This window comes from Pinus tabuliformis, chromosome X (assembly GCF_031772625.1).
Source record: "Pinus tabuliformis cultivar Carrire ecotype Pingquan chromosome X, CPIR1, whole genome shotgun sequence".
NCBI lineage: Eukaryota > Viridiplantae > Streptophyta > Pinopsida > Pinales > Pinaceae > Pinus > Pinus tabuliformis.
In genome coordinates this window covers 1,741,060,665-1,741,082,054 of record NC_142308.1, presented here as the reverse complement: position 1 = coordinate 1,741,082,054, position 21,390 = coordinate 1,741,060,665, and the positions used below count along the sequence as shown (strand labels likewise).

Here is a 21,390-nt window from a genome sequence, read left to right as displayed (position 1 = left end):
GCCCACAAAGTTGAGTACAGGATTAGGTGCCATCTTCTCTTGTGAACTCCAATCATCCTTTGCAGCATGCGTTTCAGGACCTTGTTGATTGCTTCAACTTGTCCGTTGGCTTGCGGATAATATGGAGTAGAGCTGTCGTGAGACAACCCTAGCTTGGCAGCTAATTCGACCATCATGTGATTGCGAAAATGCGATCCATGATCTGTGACTATAGCCTGTGGTACGCCGAATCTGGCGTCTACATGATTGAAAAAGAAGAGGGCAGATGTTTCACCAGTGTTATCTAATGTAGGCATTGCCTCGGCCCATTTGGTAAAATAGTCAAGTGCGACTATAATATACCCATGCGCCCCGGTCGAGTTGGGGTTACATGTCATGAAATCGAGGCCCCATTTGGCAAATGGCCCAACAGCAACTATTGGCTGCAGAGGTGCAGGTGGTCTTCTGGTTTTGCTATCGAAAATTTGACAAGCATGGAAACTTTTGACTGCGGTTATGCAATCTTTGAACATTGTTGGCCAGAAGTATCCTGCTCGTAAGATTTTTTGTGCTGTAGCATAACCAGATTGATGCCCCCCACACGCGCCCGAATGACAATCATTCAGGACTTTTTCAGCCTCCTCATGCGTGAGGCACCTTCTCAGAACTGTATCGATACCGCGACGGTAAAGTGTATCACCGACGATCATGTAGTCTTTTGCTTGGTATCGAATACGTTTTTGTTCGAAGGGAGAGGTATTTGGCCTATATTTTTGGGTTTGGAGATAAATGATTATATCCCCATACCACTGATTGCTTGAAGATATCAGAAACAAACTTTCGTCCATGATTGTTTCATCGGATGTTTCATCGTTGGACGACGATGGGAGATCGCATAATAATTCTGCGAAAACCAGAGCTTTCTTTGACTTGGATTTTACAAATTCCAGATCAAACTCTTGTAGGATTGCTATCCATTTTGAATATTTGCCCCCCAGCAACTGTCGCGACAATATATAAGTCATGGGGTTGCAATCTGACAGAATGGTAGTTTTTCGAAAGAGGAAATAGTGTCAAAATCTCTGTATCGCTTGAACAGCTGCGAGTGCTAGCTTTTCAACATAATAATATTTGCTTTCCGTATCATTTAAGTTTTTACTTAAATAATATATAGGATGTTCAATTCCATTGACTTCTTGAACTAAAACCATTGTGATGGTTGTATCTGCTGCAGCCAGATACAAGTTAAAATATTTTTGATAATCAGGAGCGTACATTAATGATGCTTTCATTAGGGATTCTTTTAAAGCATCAAAGGAAGCTTGCACAACCTGATCCCAGACAAAGGTTACTCCCTTTTTCGAAAGACGCGTATAACCTTTAGCAAGTTCAGCATAATTTGGAATGAACCTCCTCAGAAAGTTTGCTTTCCCTTGGAGTTTCTGAATCTGAAGCAAATTCGAAGGTGGAGGCAAATTTATGATTGCCTGGACCTTACATGGGTCGAGGCGAATCCCGTCCTTTGAGACTACAAAGCCAAGAAAACAACCAGAATTGACTCAAAATACACATTTGTGTGGATTGAGTCGTATCTTGTAGTGTCGGCAACGTAGAAATATCGCTCTTAAATGCTGCGGGTGATCAGTCCGCTTTCGCGAATGAGACGGAAGGTCATCGAGGTATGGTTGAATGATGTTTTTGATGTCGTGGAAGGCATTATTCATTGCCCTCTGAAACGTCGCCCCTTCGTTCTTTAAACCAAAGGGTAATTTTCGATATGCGAATGTGCCCCATGGACAAATAAATGCAGTCTTTGACTGGTCCTGTGGGCAGATATTTATTTGATTATACCCGGAGAATCCATCCATGAATGAAAGGATTTCGCATCCGACGCATTCATCAATTATCTGGTCGATGAAGGGTGTAGGGTAGTTGTCTTTTGGACAAGCTTGATTTACATCCCTATAATCGACGCACACTCTAATTGTTCCTTGTTTTTTCATAACAAGGACAATATTTGATACCCAATCGGTTAGAGGAACCGGGTAAATGAAACCAGCATGGAGAAGTTTCTCAACTTCTACCTTAATGGCAGCAGATTTCTTGGGGTGCACCTGCCGTAGCCGTTGTCGTACTGGTTTGACATCTGGATACATCTTAATTTCGTGTTCAATGATACTCAAGTCAATGCCTGGCATTTCACTATATGACCAAGCAAAGACATCTCTGAATTCACGAAAAAGAGCATCATATATTTCCAGTTCTGAAGGAGAACAACATTTGCCAACATAAATATTCTCTACAACATCGGTTTTGGTCGAGATATTTATGGCAATAGTCTCTTCAATGTTGGACAAGTTTCGCTCGGAATCCACCGTGTTTATAGTATTTGATAGAAAATCAAAACCTGAAGGATGATAAAGGTCATCAGAAGTTTCTTCTCCACAATCCGGAAGAAGGGAACGATGGTGGGAATCATTCCATGGTGCCTCTTCCATTACCATTGATTGGACAATTCCTTCGTCGGTGACATGCACTCGCGACCAAGGATCTGAAGGGGCACCATATTCTTTAGACCTATCTATCCAAACGCTTGATGAGCGTTGATTTGGGTTTGCCATCCAGGCTAGGAACATTGATTGCTACAATATTTCTGTTGGCTTGGGGGTAAAACCATTGCATGATCCATGTTGATATCGTTTCTGAGATCTTTTTAGAAGATATCATATTGCAGGTTCCTATCAATGCTACTTCTGCCAGATTGATTGGAGGTGGAAGGGCGAAATTTCCCATTAATATAGGATCTTTTAGTAGGCCTACTCCGATATTTTGAAGCGGATGGGGGCTTCCATGGATCATAGGAATGCTTCCTGTAACTTGAGAACCATTGGGTAGGAAGTTTTGTTGATTGACGATTGTAATCCCTCCTTGAAAGGGAAATGCAATCTTCCTAAAATAGGTCGACACAATAGCAGCCATAACATATATCCATGGTCTTCCTAGTAGGATGTTGTAATCAAGATTCCCATCGATTACTTCGACATCTATTTCTACTATTTTCCCTCCTAGTTCAACTTTCAAGTTACTTAGAATACCATATGGGGTATATGTCCTTCCGTCGAATGCTTTTAATGTCATCGAAGATCACGACAAGGTTGGAGATCCTAAAGTTTTCCAGCAACTCATCGACATAATGCATGTAGATGCCCCCTCATCAATAATTGTTCGATGAACAGTTTTGTTGAGGGCTTTCACTTGAACAAGGAAAGCTAGTTGAGCTGGTAATTGAGGATCGTATCCTTTATGATCAAAGGATACAAGATTGGAATCCTTTGGGTCTATCCCACCAATGCCTGATAATAAAGCCTGCCTTTGGGATGGGCAATTCTGTAGTACTTCAAGAGTCGACATAGTAGATGGCGATTGGGCCAAATCTTCCACTATATTATAATTCTATGTCTCTCTAGCATGGGGATTAAACATCGACTTGTGTACTACTCCCTTTGGCGGTTTTATTGTCAATTCAGGAATGATCGGCGGCGCAATTTCTGTTGAAGTTGTTGTCAAACTACTAGGTTGATCTTTATCCTTGTTGTTCGACAGCTGTGGATTCCCATAATCTTTGTTCCTTGTCGATATCAAAGCATCATTTTGTTGTTTTGAAACTGACAAAATTAGCACTTGAGACGGGGAAGCATTTCCACTTTCAACCAGATTTGTTCCTAGATTTGGAAACGGATCAGTTAACACTGTGGAGGTTTTTGAATTCTTGAAGAATTTCTTAAGCTCAGCTCTGTGTGGACAATTTGCGGTCCAATGATCTTCATCGCATATAAAACATGGATTTTTTGGTTTCCTATCTCCAGGAGGGTTTGAAGAAGATTTTTCAGGTGATGATTCCTCCTGTTTCTTCTTCTTCCCTTTTCCTTTCTTCTTGCCCTTGGTTGTTTGGTTTCGTTGCCTTTATCTGTCGATGCAGCATTTACTTCCAAGGCAAGAAGTTCATATTTTGTATTTTGACCTGAAATCGTACAGGCTTTTTTGGATGTAGCCTTTGTCGATTTCGTGTCTGTTGTGCCAATCACGCCATCGTCGGCATGAGAGTCATTGTTTGATTTAGGAGGAGAACGAATTGAGAATTCCGGTCTAGGGGCGTCAGGTATTTTATCGTAGAGCATGCCGGAATGAGTGTAAATCAAGTCCAAATATTGCGCACGAGCGATAACTTGCTCTTCTATTACGACTCCCCCCTTTGCCACATCTTCCGTGATGGAAGGTAGTAATGACTCGATAAACCATTCAGCTAAGAGCTGATCGGGAACATACGTTTTTACCATTCTACGACGACGTCGCCATTCATGTATATGATCAGATATGTGAGTGGCCGTCATCTGTTTGAAGTTGGTAAGAAGTTCTATTCCAGTTTTGTACCTTATTGGTAACTGAAAATGGGTTAAAAAGGTTGTGGCTAAGGTACTGAAGTTGTTGAATGAAGCTCTAGGCAATTCGATGTACCATTTTGCCGCTGGACCTGTTAACGTCCTCTGAAAAAGGCGAAGTCTTATCGAATCATCATTTAGGGTGTTTGATGAACACCACAGATGAAAGGTCATCACATGATTCGACGGATCTTCACCCGGATTTCCATTAAATTTAGGAATATCTTATGGAAGCTTATGCAGAATCGCTGGCCACCAAGGGGCGTAAGAAATCAGGTAACTCTAAAGTTGCCACAATGGGTAACTGCTAATTCAGGTTAGGTGAAGCATACCTAGGATAATATGGGATTGCCTGAGCAGTTGGTCTTTGCATACCGGCATAATGCATTTGATGCTGGTAACTTTGGTAAGGTTGGTGGGCATGACCATTGTAAAATGGTTGATTTTGACCGTTTTGAATATACGGCTGTCCACTATTTGCAAATATTTGTTGCTCAGAACCTTGGTATACTTGTTGGAATTGTGGTTGTTGGTATTGCACTAGTCATGGTTGTGAAGCCATGTGCTATTGTCCAATACTAACAGTTTGACCAAGATGAGGGGTAATCGTACCCGTCTAAACCTGTGTCATTCCACCAGTCGGCGATTGTGGTTGAGTTGCAGGGGCAAGGGGTTGTTGCATTACAACTTGAGAAACCTGAGGTTGGCATACAACAGGCAGCGCTTGAACTTAAGACACTGTCACAATAGCTGGCGTGATTGGTATATTTGACATAGGTAAGCATTGTTGCATCGAGTATACAACTCTTGGTTGTTGAGGTAGTATTGGTACCCAACCACTTGAGGTAATTCCAGTATAACCCAGATGTTATTGTGAACTCCCGTATGGATATCCTCCTGGAGGGGATAATGAAAGGGTATACTGCCCCCCATATGGTGGTAATCCGGAACTCAAGGGAATGGTTTGCCTTTGAGGGCCGAACTGCCCAAATTGGCCTCCAGATGGATCAATTTGTTGAGACTCAACATAAGAGTTTCCGGATATTATTCCGGATGAACAAACAGGAACAGACCATACTGTCTAAATGACCCCTGAGTGGACCCCTTCTAGCAGTTGAGAGCTAGTCGGGACAGATGGTATACCGGCAAACATTGTTGGAGTGATAACAGGGAGTTCTGTCGTCGCTGTGTCAGATGACACAGTCCTAGATGTTGACGGTTGTTCAGACATTTCTAGTCTATCCAAAAGGTTACCAAGCGATTCTACAGGACCTTCCGCTGGTGGTAGACTAACTTCTAATGAAGAAGGATATAGAGTGATCACGACTCCAAATTGCGATGGAGTACTAGTTGGAGGATCTTCCACAATCTCTTATATGGCAATCAGACCAGGTGGAAGGGGAAGACCGTCAGGTCCGTAGAATATTTCTGGTACCGAAGAAGGTATGGAATCAGCAGCGACAGATGTTTGAAGAGCAAGACTCTCCGAACCGGTTGAAAATGGAACTGGTTCGGTAACACAAGTGTTTACTCTCAAATTAGGATCAGTATCACTGTCCTTCTGTGGCTGCTTAACTTCTTCTATAGAGGCAGGGATTCCAGAAATATTCGGAGTAACCGGAGTCTCTGATGTTGTTGGAACACTTGTTCTAACTTTAACAGGAGATTTGGAACCAGTTAAACGAGTTCGATTTGTCCGTATTAGCTTCGATTCCGGAGACAAAGACGGCTGACTCGTAAGCCTCCGTGAACGACGGGGTTTCAATTGAATTTCTTCCACGATTACGGATTACTCGATCAACTAAAAATAAGGGGGAAGTATGTTTCCGAATTAAATGAATTTTAGACGCTTTGACACAACTTGTTTTTTCAATTTTTAAGAGTCGAGAAAAAACAAAAGATGACTCTAGTCTCCTTCGATTTTTAATGAGCCTGAAGTGACAAGTGCTCAGATGGACCTTTTCTGTTAAGGAGTATGAAAAGGAATGAAAGGGACTGCTCTGGAAATATAGGTAGAGGGATTACCAAACCAATCGCAAAACTGCAGAATATGTTTTACGGTACGATAGTCAATCTTCCCGAATGTTGTGTTCAGTGCATTGCGATCGATAGGGCGGTAGACACGGCTTCCTATGGATAAAGGATTAAGCCTATTAGGGTCTCCCAAAATATACTCGATGGTATGTGGGAGCACAAGTCCGTACTGGCACTTATCGTCTCAAAGTGGAGGAATCACCCGACCATCAGTGAGAACAACAGTTACTAGGCTTTACGACGCCGGAATACGTCTCTAGCCTAGACTTCTAAATGTTGTGCGTTAAGTTCCAAAGCATTGTTAGATTCATTGAATTTATTTTAAGTTGATCTTGTTTATGAAGTTGCCTTTCAGGTTCACTGCGAGATGTAGATGTAATTCGTAAAATGCAATCTAAGATGATAAACAAACTTTTTATCTTCTTTGTGCAATGAAAATCCTAGCTACTAAGGAAAGGAAAGACAGAATCTTTTCACAAAGAGCAAAGAGCACACGCTAAATGCACTTTCTTAAATCAATACAATCAGACTGTCTATATGCAAATGCACATGCATGTATTTGTTTTCGAATTTCTTAGTATATGAATGTTAAAAAGAAAGTTGATGTACAAATCTGAATTTCTTTTCAAGCGACAAATATCAACAATTTTCTTTTCGAAATAAAAAATGGAGATGATCACAACACCTTACAATTTTGAAATGAATACTTGTTCTTGACACTAGAAAATTACAAATTCAGACCAAAAACAGTAGTAACAGGACAATCGACCATCAACAACAATCAAACTCTTTCCTACAATTGAAATTGACACTTATGACAGTTTCAAATCAAGGGACGACAGTATGATTATGCTACTTTTGCAAAGGAGAACTGTAAATGACTCAACAAACACACAAAAACATCTACAGTTCCTTTGTACAAAGGAGGCAAAATAACAACAAGGAAAAGGGGTTTCAAACAGACATATACTGATCACAGGCAGCAAAATTCAGGAATAGAACTGGAAAGAATGAATCACAGAAACCAAAACTGCACAGAGCCTAGTCTGATCAGCGCACCTGTAACACAGAGAATTTGAAATGCAGCGCAACTTGTCCACTCAAGAAGTGCACTGAAGTTCAGATCCTCTGAATAGTACCTGCGCTGGGCCAGAAACGAGACTCTGTTTGGGTTCTGGGTCACAGTTTGCAGTTCAGTTCTTGGGTTTTGGCCGAGCAAAAATTAATCAGTAATGCAACAATCAGGGGTAGATCTAAGGAGGATCTAAGAGCTATCACAAGGGCAATCAGATAGTTTGTGAATCAGTTGTTTAAATCATAAACAGATCCAGTAGATGGATTGAAGTAGCATTTATCTACTTTGCATTTGTTATGGCAAATGCAGTTCGAATGCTACCTGTAAGTTTATGAAACAGACAACAAAGAATGATAAACAAACAAACTAATTATCTCCCTAGTGGAGTCGCCATTTTGTTACAGGGAAAAGTGTCTATATAGAACTGCTCTATCCCACCAAGGTGTGACAGTTGCCTTAGAAACAAACAGAGAAAAGCTACTTTCGTTTTTCCTTTATGAATTATAGATAGAGAGGAACAGAAAGACCAACCTCTATCTTGCGCTAATCTCCTAATTTGGTTCCCCTCTTCTTTGATAGTCTTTAGCTACCTGCTCCCTTGCACGCCCAGCTTCACAAAGTACCTGTAAGATCACAGAAGCATAGCACTATACAAAGACATGGATCTATAATCATAAACAATCTAGGATCAGATGTAAATTGACCATACAAATGTAGCAAGCATCAATGATACAAGAGCATGGAGGAAAAATTGAATAGCTTTTATTGATAAAAAAGAAAGAGCCAAGAGGAGTTACAACCAGTTGTTCTGACCCATCATCAACCTCCCAGCAAAGAAGCCCCTGTTCACCTCAAACAAAGATTAGATCACCCAACAATCTGATGTTTGTCTCAAGAAACCAACAACAATTCCTTACAATATGAAAAATTCTAGCCCCTAGATCTCTGGGATGAGGGATCCATATATAGATGTCTGTAATGGAGATGAGTCAGCTCATGATTTGATTAGTGTCTTCCCTCTAATAGTTCTTGCTTCCACTTGGATATTGATGGTCTCTTACTCATCCTTGGTCGAATTCAGTGAGGCAAGTGTCACAAGAGAAGATTCTGGAAGCTTCCATTGCCTCTCCACCTCACGGAATGATACTACCATTTGTCATTTCTCGCCCATCGCACCCCACAGAAGGGATTTTTGAAATTCAATGCACCCACACAGTGTATTTAGGTGAGATGCAACGCACTTGGCCAGTGGAGCAGCTGAAATGATCCTGTTTTGACCAATTCTGAGCAGTTTTTCACGGAGAACTTCTGGGAGAAGCTGTAATCTGTTGACCTTCTTCCTTTAGGGGTTAAAACAACACTTTTAGGGACTTATGATCCCCTGATTTATGGACATTTCATGCTAGGGGTTGTAGGGCCCAAAAATGTCTATAACAATAATGACGAAAACAAAGATTTATATACAATTTTATTTACAGTTTCCTTAGCAATTTTAACATACCTTGATGTATCTATTTGGGAAAAGTTTTCAATTTGAGATGTGAAATTATTAACTGAGAAGGGTGACGATTGAGTAGTAAAATTGCTAAAGAATGATTCAGATGATTAATTACCCAAAATGTTGTTGTTGAATGCTATCGGTTGGTTTTCTTGTTCAAACTCAGTAAAAGCATGAGTCATATGTTTCTCCTGATCAATATTTATCTTATTTGGCTTTCCTTTATAAGGTAGCCACATATGAGACTAATTGGTGGAAATATAACCATGAAGTTTCTCAGACCAGTCTCTACTCAAAATCAACCCATAGAATTCAGGAAAAGCAATGATTAAAATATCAATTCTCTGAATCACTCTTGGATCAACTAATAACCTAACAATAACTAAGTTGATTTCTCCTAATACCTGGACCTTATTTTTATCCAACTTGACAATATGGATTGCAGACTTTTGGGGTTCAATGTTCAGTTTGGAACAAACTAAAGCTGGCGCTATATCCGAAGAAGCCCCTGAGTCAACCAAGCAGTTGTGTAGATTTCTATTATAGATCTCATAGGTCAAGAGAAAAGGAGGAGTATGAGAATTTGATTTATCTCCAATTAGGACAGCATCAGTAGCTTCCACTCTACCAGGAGGTGGTTTACCTATTTTATTAGTAGCTTTGGACAATACAACATTAGGAAGAGGGGAAGAAGGTACTGCATCTAACTCCTTAAGCAGCAACTTTTGCTGATGTTTGAGTTTACTAAGTTCAAACATAGTGATATTTTCCTTTGTCTTCATGTCTTCAATAATTTTCTAGTCCATAGAGTCTATAACTAGTAATTTTTAAGCCATTGGAGGTGGATTTGAAGCTGATGGCTGATTTTGAGAAGGCACGACTGTAGATTTCTTTATGGGAGTTTTCTCTTTTGTAGCGGTACCCATGTTCCTTTCCTTTTGATTTACTTGAATAGGTTCAGGAGTACCTTTACTCCTGGTAGTTACAGGGAAAGCTTCCTGTTCATTTTCTGTATCAGAATTAGGCAAAATGAAGTCCCACATCCCATGACATTCTACAGTTACCTCTTCTTCAGTTTCTTCAAATGATAAGACTGTCTCTTCTTCTTCATCTTCTTCGGGGTCTGAGTCTACATTGGATATAGAATTTGGTGGTTTTGATTCAGGTTTCTTAAAGTTTCTAAATGGCCTTTTTGTTGAAGTTTCAGCTGCTTGCTTCTTGATTTCTATCATTTCGTTTGACATAGTTTTGATAACTTTTTGGAGACCTTCCATATCATATGGATCTTTAGCCATTTTCTTTTTCGAATCATCTTTGAAGGATACTTTTTTAGATTTTATGTCCTCAAGAGAAGCTTTCTTTTCTAAGGCGATGATACATTTTTCCACAGCAATTACCTCTTTCATATTTTTAGCTAGGGTGGTTTTTGCAGCTCTATCTACAAAGATAGCTATGTTTGAGGGTAAATCTGTTATATACCATTCACTTCTAACTTATTCACTAGGTTTAGAGGTAGTCATGATCTTACTCAAGAGTTTATTAAACTTTGAATTGAATTCTTTTATAGGTTCTTTATACTCTGTCCTAAGATTTGAAAGATCATTGATTAATGTTGCTATAGATCTGTCATCACCGTATTTAGTCAAGAATTGTTTTTGAAAAGTATTCCAATTGGCAATGGATCTTGATGGTAAAGAAAAGTACCAAGACCCAACTGATCCTTGTAGGGTATAAGGGAAAAGTCTAACAACCACATCTTCCATTATAACTCCTTTTAAGTTGAATAACAACATAAAGTTGTTAATGTGTTCATCTACCGGTATGCATGCATCCGGATTAAATTTTGGAAACCATTTTTTAGGATGTGCTGGCAATGGGTGCAAAGGTGTTGGCATAGTGACTGCACCAGGACTGCTCCATGGTTTTTGTGCCATTATCAAGCTACTAATAGATGATAATGTCGATGAAGTTCCAGATGGTTGGGAAGAAGTAGATATTGAGGTTCTAGAAAGTTGAGAAGCCGATTTTGAAGTTCCAATTCCCTGTTGGATGACAATTTGGAGTGGAGGAGTGGACGGTTGACTTTGCAATGGAGAAGATGAAATGGAGGATGATGATGAGAAAGTTTCACTGTCAGATCCTTCAGTTGTTTTCCTTGCGCTTTTCCTTTTAGGGAAAGGTAACTCAGTAGGTTCAATACGAATATTTTCACTCTGAAGTCTGGTGAGGGGGTGAGAAGAAATGAATTGCGAAGTCACACTACCTTGAGATACCTCAGATTTCTGTGGTGATATTGATAATCCTTGAAGTTTGTAGATGAGAGACTGTACTTTAGGAGATTCAAGACTTAATTTATCTGGGAAACATTGGGGTTGAGTAGTGGTACTTGTCTCCTCTACTTCTTGCTTGAAAACTGGAGTTCCAGCATGCGAGGGAGAAGTCGAAGGTGAGGTGGAGGGAGATTTACTCTTAGAATGGATTGCAGATTTGTATTTGCTCGCCATTCACAATTAATTCCCTCCTTCTAGTGCTAAAAATTTTGAGGCCTCGAAAATCACTGCATCAACATTGGGGAAAACCACCCGGTCCAGACCTTAAAGGCAGCTCCTTTTTCGTTTGGTGTGGTGTCTCCGACTGGATATAATGGGACCAGTTTCCCAATGATTTGTAAATAGGATGGATAAGTGATTGGTTTTCTAGTTTCTAATGGGAATGATAAATGAGTTATTCTAAAATGCAACAATATAAATAACTAATCTATCCCGAGAAATCTCTGTTTTAGTGCAATTCTTAATGGTTCTTATTGAAAAGTAGGCAGTAGATGACTCTATTTTTAAACAAAAATATTCATTCATATGATAATTAATTTGTTCAAGTAGTTGAGAAAAGTAATAATTAAAACATTATTACACTATTCTTTATATACCATTGACATAAATATGAATGAAAAAGTAACAACCCTTAAACATTCAATAGTGATAAGCCAAAAGATTGTTATGAAATCACATACATATATCAATGATAGCAAAATGAATAAATGTTGATTCATATAAAGGAATGAAGCAAAGACATAGATAGTAGTACCATATGTAATTTGAATCCCCTCTGGTATCAATCACATTCAGATTACGCCTTCCAACTTGGAAATACTCTTACAAAAAGAAATAGTGAATATCCCATAAAAGTACTCTTCATTAAAATTCAAAATTCAGGTCCAGTTTTTCACAAATATATATATATATATATATATATATATATATATATATATATATATATATATATATATATATATATTGGAAAAACAGTAGTGCAAATCCCGATCCATGTCTTAATACAAAATTTTTAGGACCCATTCTAAGAACATGAAAGGACTATAAATACTTTCTAAACTAACTAAATATGAAATAAAAATGTTGTGAGCTGGTATAACCAAATCATAAATATATGAAAATATCCCTGAAATAAACATGCTTGCAGTTTGTAAGAATGGTTCATTGTTTCATTTGACTATCCTTTAGCTTGAGCTGGCATATGGTGAGCATCGGTTGCAGTTCTGGAGGGTGACTCATACGTGAATGTAGTTGGGTAGTATATGTGGCATCAATAATTTCAGGAATCATGCAACCGATTGCATCGGTTAGAAATTTCATCGTTGTCTTTTGACTATGTGGTTTAACAAGGAAGAACCAAAAGGTGTCCCATGTTAAAGTTTGAATGCCCACGATCAATCTCTCCCTCTTTTTCTAGTTCCTGATTCCATGTTTGTTCCAATGCTTTTGATGATGGTTGTTTCGCTCGAGTGCATTCTGAAATTAAATTTGACAAATAAATAGTACCATTAATTAATTCAATCACATTATTAGTCACCGATCTGCATCTTGAAGTCACTCTCTCCGCCTTTATTAGTTGAGATTTCCATTCTAGGAACAGGATTTCCTTATGTGATTTCCTTGGTTTCTTGCCAAAGAGAAACTCTATTAGTGTTTCATCTGTGTGCTCCAATTTCTGTCTTACATCAACTGACTTATCAATCATAGATGAGGAAATTTCACATAGGGGTAGAGCAAGAGAGATATTATGACACAGCAAGTTCAATTGATTAGATAATTCCTTATTAATCTGGAGAGCTTCCGATTTGAATTCTCCTACTTGAGGAAATCCTTTGAACCTCTCTATTTGTAGTGACAGTTGAGCAATTTGTTCATCTTTTGTTTTGCTCAATTGTTTATTCATTGTCTTCAGCTTGTTCAGTGCTTGAGATAGTTCATTTTGCCTCTAAATTGCATGTTGATCTATTCTTTGTTTCTCTTTGAGCAATTGCTCATTTAATTGGCTATTTGACTGATGTTGTGCTGCCAACTATTGTTCTAACTGTTCTATCCTATGTTGTTTTTCATGTACCTGTGTCTCCAGTGAAACAATTGTTTGGTCCTTTTCTTTTAAGCAAATTGCTGACTTTCGGTGCCTTGTCTATAGCAGCTATTGTGTATGCCCCAGCATACTAAGAGAGTTTAGTAAGTTCTTCAGAAGGGTTGACCTCCTCTCTCCATACCACATTAGTTATTTCCATCTATGTAGGCAAAAGAGAAGATTGATCAAGTTTTCTCTTTTTCCTTTGTCTCTTTATTACAACCCTATGCTTAGGGTTGTAGAAGACATCCAAAGGTGGAATTTCTTCTACATGTAGAACGATTTCATCAAATGGATTTTCTAGAATCATCTCTATATCCTTTTGAGTCATGGGTGGGCCGTTGGTTCCTTCAGTCGGAACCGTATTAGTTGCTATCTTTTGACCAATTGTTACTTCAGGTGTGCTAAATCCCTATAGGATTTCAATATTGCTTATGATTGAGTCAAACTATTGCCATTCTTTGAGTAGATTGTGATCAATATGAATGTATGTATTAATGAGTTCACTACCTTTTCCCTGTTCCTGTTTCTAATTTGGCGTTTTTTCTTTCTCAGATATCTTTTCTACATCAGGAGTCTTATCAGTAGATGTTTGTTCAGTTTTACTGTATAGCTGAACTATAGGGATTATAGCCAATAGGTCTAGAGGCAGAGTTTGCAACCTCTGCTCTCTAAGCCTATTAAACGTATCTAGCCCTTCATCTTGATACCTGATTCTAGCCAATCCTTTAACTTGAAATAATGATTCAGTTGAGGAAAATAAATCATCGAAGTCATCTACTTCATGATCAAATTTAGCAAGTTTGGCTTGAGATGTGACATTGTAAGCAACCTGTCTTGGATCATATTGCCTACTAGGAATTGTGGGAAGATTCAGCATTAGCATCTTTTTTGTCTCCTTCTTTGCATGCTTGTAATCATGAAGAGTGAAAATGTTGCATCGTAAAGGGAAGATTGGCCACATGTGTTTCTTTTAATCCTTAAGGGTTCTAGATGTCCCTTCCACTGTTATTTTATAAGCCAATTCCCGAGCTAACAATTTATCAGGCACATACAGGGGGAGAACATGGGGTTTATTAAGGCTACCAAAAAGCCTTATATAGGTAAATTTTTCCTCTCCGAGCCAACTACCTACCACTGTCAAGTTTGTTTCTGCTTCCTGGGATGTCTTGGGAGCAAGCTTATTAAAAATAAAATAATATACAGGTAAAATAAAACCATTGCAAATTTTATACAGATGATTTTTGTAGTTAGCCTTCCATAACTGTTGATGATAAATATGGATTGGATTAGGGTCTGGGGATTCCATCTCCATCCGAGTAACGGAAATTCAGAATTGAAACAAATAGTATCCATAATGTATGCAGTGTAATAGACCTGATTGGGAGAGTGGGACGGGAGCGATTGAGCTAGGGTTCGAAGGACGAAACCCTCGACGGCGCATTCTGCACGGCGGATCGGGCTCAGGCTCTGATCAAAATTCGCTGCAGCGTGACAGTGCTGTAGGGGAACAGCGAACGACAATGGTTCAACCCCAGGGGGGGGCGTCAAAGCCCTCCCCCTCACGGCATAGCATGGGACCTGAAGTCATATTTGGATCAGTGGATCCGGATATACTTAGCAAAGGGAAGAAGCAACAGGAAAACGACAATGATCAGCCAGAAGCACAAGAGACTCAGGCGAATGAACCGCAGGTCACCTCCTCTACCTGCCGACCGGTAGCCAAGGTTAGGCCGCGCATAGAACTGCCTGGAGATAAGATTGACAGCAGGATTGAGTTCATGACAGATCATGCGATCATTGGTAAATTTATAGGGTTTTGGCCAACCGAACGAGCCCTAAATGGATGGATTGCAGCAAAATGGAAGCCTAAGGGAGACGTCTCTCTCCAGCTAGGGCCGAAGGGCTTCTTCACCGCCATCTTTTATTGCCTAGAAGATAAATACAGGATCCTAGGAGGGGGTCCGTATTTCTTCAACTCGGCAGGCCTCTATATCACAAACTGGAAACCCAGATTTAACCCTGACAAGGAAGATCTCACCTGGGCACCGGTCTGGATCAGATTATACTCTCTCCCCGATGAATACTGGGAAGAAGACAGTCTAAAGCGCATAGGTAATGGAGTGGGACAATATATCAGGGCATCTGAGGAAACAAAGACCCGTAAGTATATTTCCTATGCAAGGATTTGTGTTTTTATTCGTCTAAATGAAGCTCTTCCTGAATCAATAACCCTCGCCCATCGCGACGAGGAGTGGACCCAGCCCCTGGACTATGAACATGTGTCGTTCAGGTGCAGAAGATGCCATGCACTAGGGCATCTGTTTCGGGACTGTCCACTCAATGCAAAAGCTAGCCCTCCTGAATCTTCTGATTCCCCATCTCAGGATGGCTTCACCCAGGTCTCAAATAGAAAGCGCGCGCATAAAAAGCCTCCGAATGCCTCCAAACCTCAGCCATCCAATACCCAAAACCCTGCTTCCAAGAACAGCTTTGAGTCTCTTAGCGATTTCCCAGAAGATCAACCCTTGGACAATAATAACATCCCTGCCCGCCCATCCTCTTCCACCCACCCCTCCCCATCCAGCCCCCCTCCCAAATCAAAAACCCCCATTCTAATCCCGACCATCCTAAGCAGGCACCAGAAAGATCCAGAGGAGATCCCCAAGGAAAAGGAGGTGGATGGGAAGTCGACTCCCCTGAAGAACTCAGAGATCGCTCAAGAAGACACAAGTCAAGCTCAAATAATGGAGGTAGAACCTGAAAGCATAGATCTCCACGGTCTGGACATCATTGAACTGGAGCTAGCTTGTAGGAAAGAGGCGTATGACTCCATCTCCGAGACTGATTTAGAAAAGTTGGAAGAGGTCATATCCAGAGCCTTCCACCAACATCAACTAGGCATTCAACCTGGCAGTGCCTGGGACAGCAATCTGCGTCCAAAGGACTCCAAAAAAAGAGGGAGAAAGACAGATCTTCAGCAAAAAATGGAGATAGGCAAACTCCTAGTGGAATCAGGTAGATACGCGAAGCTCACGAAGTACTTCAGCCCTACCGAAATCAGTTATCCATGAAGCTTATCTCCTGGAATCTAAGAGGGCTCAACAGCCCCGCAAAATCTAGGATGCTAAAAAACATGATCAAGTTGGAAAAACCGCAAATGTGTTTCTTCCAAGAAACCAAATGCAATAGTCTTACGCTGGGTCGAATACTTTCAAAGGCCTGGCCAGGTTGCCGTTCAGTGGCCGTGGATGCAACGGGAGCCTCGGGAGGGCTGGCCATCGCCTGGAACACTCAGGCAATATCGCTGACTGACTTCCACGCCTCCCATCACCTCATTCAAGCTGCCTTTCACATTCTGGGCACCAATGTTCATGGGAACTTATCCAACGTCTACTTTCCGCAGGAAGGTGGCAGTAAAAAAGCGCTCCTCGACACCATTGAAGCGCTGAGCACTAACAGGCAGCATCCGCTTTGGATAGTCGCAGGGGATTTCAATATGATAACCAAAATCGAGGACAAAATCGGAGGAAGATCCAGACTGGAACTTGAAGTAGAACACTTCAAGGACTTCATCCAAAACGCCTCACTCATAGACATGCCTTTCTGCAATGGAACCTTCACTTGGAGCAATCACAGAGGGGGCAAGCACCAGATCGCCTCCAAACTCGACCGCTTTTTGATCTCGGATAATGCGGTACATCTAGGTGGCGATTTCACTGCGGAGATTTTGGCCCACTCTGGCTCGGATCACTGGCCGATAGCTCTGCATTGGCAGCGACCAGGGGACAGAACCAAAAAACCATTTCGATTTGAAGGTTTTTGGTTAACGCATCCAGCATTCAAGGACTTCGTCAGAACCATATGGGCTTCCTTTGTCCCACCAGAAGGCACAAGGATGTACCAACTACAACAGAAACTGCGATTCCTAAAAGGCCACCTCAAACGCTGGAATCGGGAGACCTTTGGGAATATTTTTGAAGCACAACAGGAGCTTAATCAGGAGCTCAAGGATCTACACCAGACAGTAATTAACACAGGGCACACGGAGGCAACCTTGGACAAAGAGAAGCACATCTACAATCAGCTCGAAGAAAGAAGGAAGCAGGAAGAAATTTACTGGAGGCAAAAATCAAGGATCAGGTGGCTAAAAGAAGGGGAACGCAACACTAAGTTCTTTCACAATACTACAGTGCAAAGAAGAATGCACAATAAAATTCCTTTCATCCAAAGCCAAGAGGGGACCAAAGAAGAAGAGCATGAGAAGATAGAGGAAATCCTCATCAATCACTTCCAGCAGGTACACCAAGAGCAGAAGGTGGATCGGAAGCGGGCGATTGAGAAAATTACCAGCAACATTCCTAGGCTGGTTATAGAGGAACACAACGAGTTGCTCATGAGCCCAATTCTCATCCACGAGGTAGACGAAGCAATGGCGCAGCTCAAAGAAGGTAAAGCCCCTGGCCCTGATGGTTTCACAACTACATTCTTTCATGCTTTCTGGGACCTGATTAAAGTGGAGGTTTGGCAAATAGTTGAGGAATCTAGGGCCCTTCGCTGGCTGCTCCCCTCCCTTAACTCCACTTTTATTACTCTCATCCCCAAAGAGGAAAACTCCATCACCCCTGATAAATTCAGGCCCATTGCTCTCTGTAATGTCCTTTACAAAGTCATATCCAAAGTCATAGCAAACAGGCTTAAACCTCTTCTACCTATGCTCATCTCTCCGGAGCAGTCAGGATATGTTGAGGGCAGACAGATTATGGACGGTATTATCCTCACTCATGAAATCATTCATTCGCTCAAGCAATCCAACCAAGCTGGTATGTTACTTAAAATCGACCTCTCCAAGGCTTTCGACAAGCTCAGCTGGTCTTACATTCAACATATGTTGAAAGCTTTTGGATTTTGTGATACTTGGGTAAGATGGATCATGAGCCTTATTTCATCCTCCCATTTCTCCATCCTCGTCAACGGTTTGCCCTCCCGTCCTTTCAAACCCTCCAGGGGCATCAGACAAGGGGACCCCCTATCCCCATTCCTATTTGTGATTATGGCGGAAGGACTTGGCAGGCACATCAAGCAAGCCCTCCACTCTAATCAGCTTAGAGGAATCTCTATTCACAACACCCCGGCTTCCTCTCATCAGCAATTTGTTGATGACACCATGCTCTATGGCTATCCTTCAGCTCAGGAAGCCTCTTGTTTGAAATCCCTGCTCAACGATTTCTCAAAAGCCTCAGGTACCCATGTCAATAGCTCCAAATCTCAAATCTTCTTCTTCCATACCCCTCCATCTGTTAAACTCGCCGTCTCCCGTATCCTTGGTTTCCAATCCACTTCTCTCCCATCCACGTACCTGGGTGCTCCCCTCACTGACTCGGCCATAAAGCAGCCAGCATGGCGAGCTCTCCTGGAGAAGCTCGAATCCAAGCTCAACTTATGGACCAATCGTTCCCTCAATCTTGCCAGCCGGGTTGTGCTTATCAAGTCCATCCTTCAAGCCATGCCTCTCTATCTTTTCTCCATCCTTGCTGCACCAAAGTGGGTCTTAAAAAGATTGAGAAATCTGCAGCGCGACTTTCTCTGGGGAAGTTCTGCTACCAATCGCAAATGGGCACTGGTTAAATGGGACACTGTCTGTAAGCCCAAAAACAAAGGCGGCATTGGTCTTCGAGATCCTGAGTACAGCAACACCATCATGACGGCCAAAATATGGTGGCAATGGGTGACTAGTCCAGACAAGTTATGGGCCAAAATATGGACCGCCAAATACACCAACAACATGCCTCAAGCAGAGCTCATAAGATTCAAGCCCACTACCAATGGGTCACTTATTTGGAACGCCGCCAAACAGCATCATCAGCTCGTTCAGAAACACAGCTTTTGGGAAATACGGAATGGTCACAGTGCTAGATTTTGGAATGATGCTTGGAACCAGATGCCTAAACTCTCAAGTGCTCTTCCTGCAATGATCATTCCAAGCAGCCAGGAGCAGCAGCAGGCCACTGTGCATCAATTCTGGGCACAGGAAGTGGTGAATGGATTTAGAAAATGGCAACCGAGCAATCAAATAACCAATATCACTAGCCTCCAGGAGGTAGCAGCACTGGAAAACGAGTTAAAGAAAAGAAGAATCAGGTATGAAAACAACGAGGACATACTTAGATGGGGCTACCTACCTAAAGGCTCATACTCCACCTCCGAAGCCTATAATCTGTTAGGCGACTTCCCCACCAGGCCGGATCCTCTATGGGAAAGAATATGGAGCTTCAAAGCCTGGCCCAAAATATCTCATTTCCTCTGGATGGTTGGGCACAAGAAAATTCTCACCTGGGATAAGCTAAGGAAACGCAATTTTCAAGGACCTTCCATATGCCACAACTGCTTTCAAAACGAGGAAACCTTGCAGCATCTTCTGGATACTTGCTCAATCGCCAATCAGTTATGGGAAAAGGTAGGATTCAGATGTCAAAGGCGATGCAGAGAAGCTGACGGCATCATAGACACCATCCGTCAATGGCCGAAAAGACCTTATAACTGTGAGATTCTCAATCACCTGTGGAATATTATCCCAGGTACTCTACTATGGAATATCTGGAAGGAAAGGAATAGGCGCATATTCAAAAATCAAAGTACGACCATTGAGGATATTTGGAACAGAATGCACAGCAACCTCCAAGAAACCATGCTTCTGAGAACATGGACTAAAGAGGATCTCCCCACTGCAGACAACGAGAAAAACATCCTAGACAACTGGAAGCTGCAGCTGCTACAAGAGCCCATCATGCATCAGATAGCGAACCGCAAAGGCAAGGAGGTTAGTGGCTGGGCCGCCCCACCCATCAACTCATACAAACTCAATTTTGATGGAGCCTCTAAAGGCAACCCTGGGCCAGCAGGATTTGGAGGCATTATAAGGAATCACAAAGGCTCCCTCCTGCAGATCTACTTCGGCAATATAGGATGGGATACCAACAATTCAGCGGAGTTGGAAGGGATGTGGCAAGGGATCCTTGTAGCAAGACGCCTCAATCTTCAACTGCTGATTGTGGAAGGCGATTCTCAAATCCTCATAAACATGGCAACACGCATTCAGAATGGCTCTCAAGCCAGGAAGGTAGCTGACAGCTGGAGACTAGAGGCCAGGCTAAGCAGCATTGCTTACGAACTGCGCAATCACAGTGCCCTTTCCTTCCATCACACTAAAAGAGAGGGTAATAAGATTGCTGATCTCCTGGCAAATATTGGGGTAGATTGTGACCAGCCCTTCCTAGAAGGCAGCCTGGACATCATCCTAAGCAATCAACAGAAACAGGATTGTGAGAGTCTCCTCCACAGAGACATTGAATCCCCGGATGCGGGTGATGATACGTCAAGGGGGGGTGTGCCACATGCCCAGCATGTGCCGCCCCGTGTTAACCTTACGACTCCATGGTAGAACGCCGTCAAGGTATAATGGCTCAGCATCGAAGCGATGGGCATTCAATGTTAGGCAGAGGTTTTCGATGGTGGCGCAGAAGGAAGTTAATGCACGCCTGCAACGAAGGAATGGAGTACAATATCAATGGACCGGAGCGACGACGCAGGTTCATTGGCATGTCGAGGTTCGAAGGGTGCGAGAGCAGAGAAATTTCGGGTCGGTGGATGTTGAAGCCTCTTGCTGCTGCAATTCAAGCTGCTGCTGTAGGAAGGGGGTGCAATTCGAGAGATTTCTGGAACAACTGGAAGCGAGAAGTGTTAACTCTCTCGCAGGAGGAAGTCGCTCAGAATTCGTCGCACCAGTGTGGGGATTGGGGCGAAATCTGCACTGTGCCTATTCTCACCTATTCTCTCAGGTATTTGAGGGTGGCAGCGAAGAAGACATGGCCAAATTACGGGAGCGACAGCCTAGCAGACGGGGACCATGGAGAGGATCTTCCTCTCGACCCCCTGCAGCAGATGAACACCATCAT

At 41.8% G+C, this 21,390-nt stretch overlaps 1 protein-coding gene across 1 annotated transcript; it reads left to right on the top strand.

Moving 5' to 3' along the window:
- The first annotated feature begins 16,595 nt into the window (after positions 1-16,595).
- Positions 16,596-20,876, top strand: LOC149146755 (uncharacterized). Its single transcript, XM_089452852.1, has 2 exons — positions 16,596-17,462; positions 17,736-20,876. The coding sequence occupies exons 1-2, from the start codon at positions 16,596-16,598 to the stop codon at positions 20,874-20,876; spliced, it is 4,008 nt and encodes a 1,335-aa protein (XP_089308978.1).
- The last annotated feature ends 514 nt before the right edge of the window (positions 20,877-21,390 follow it).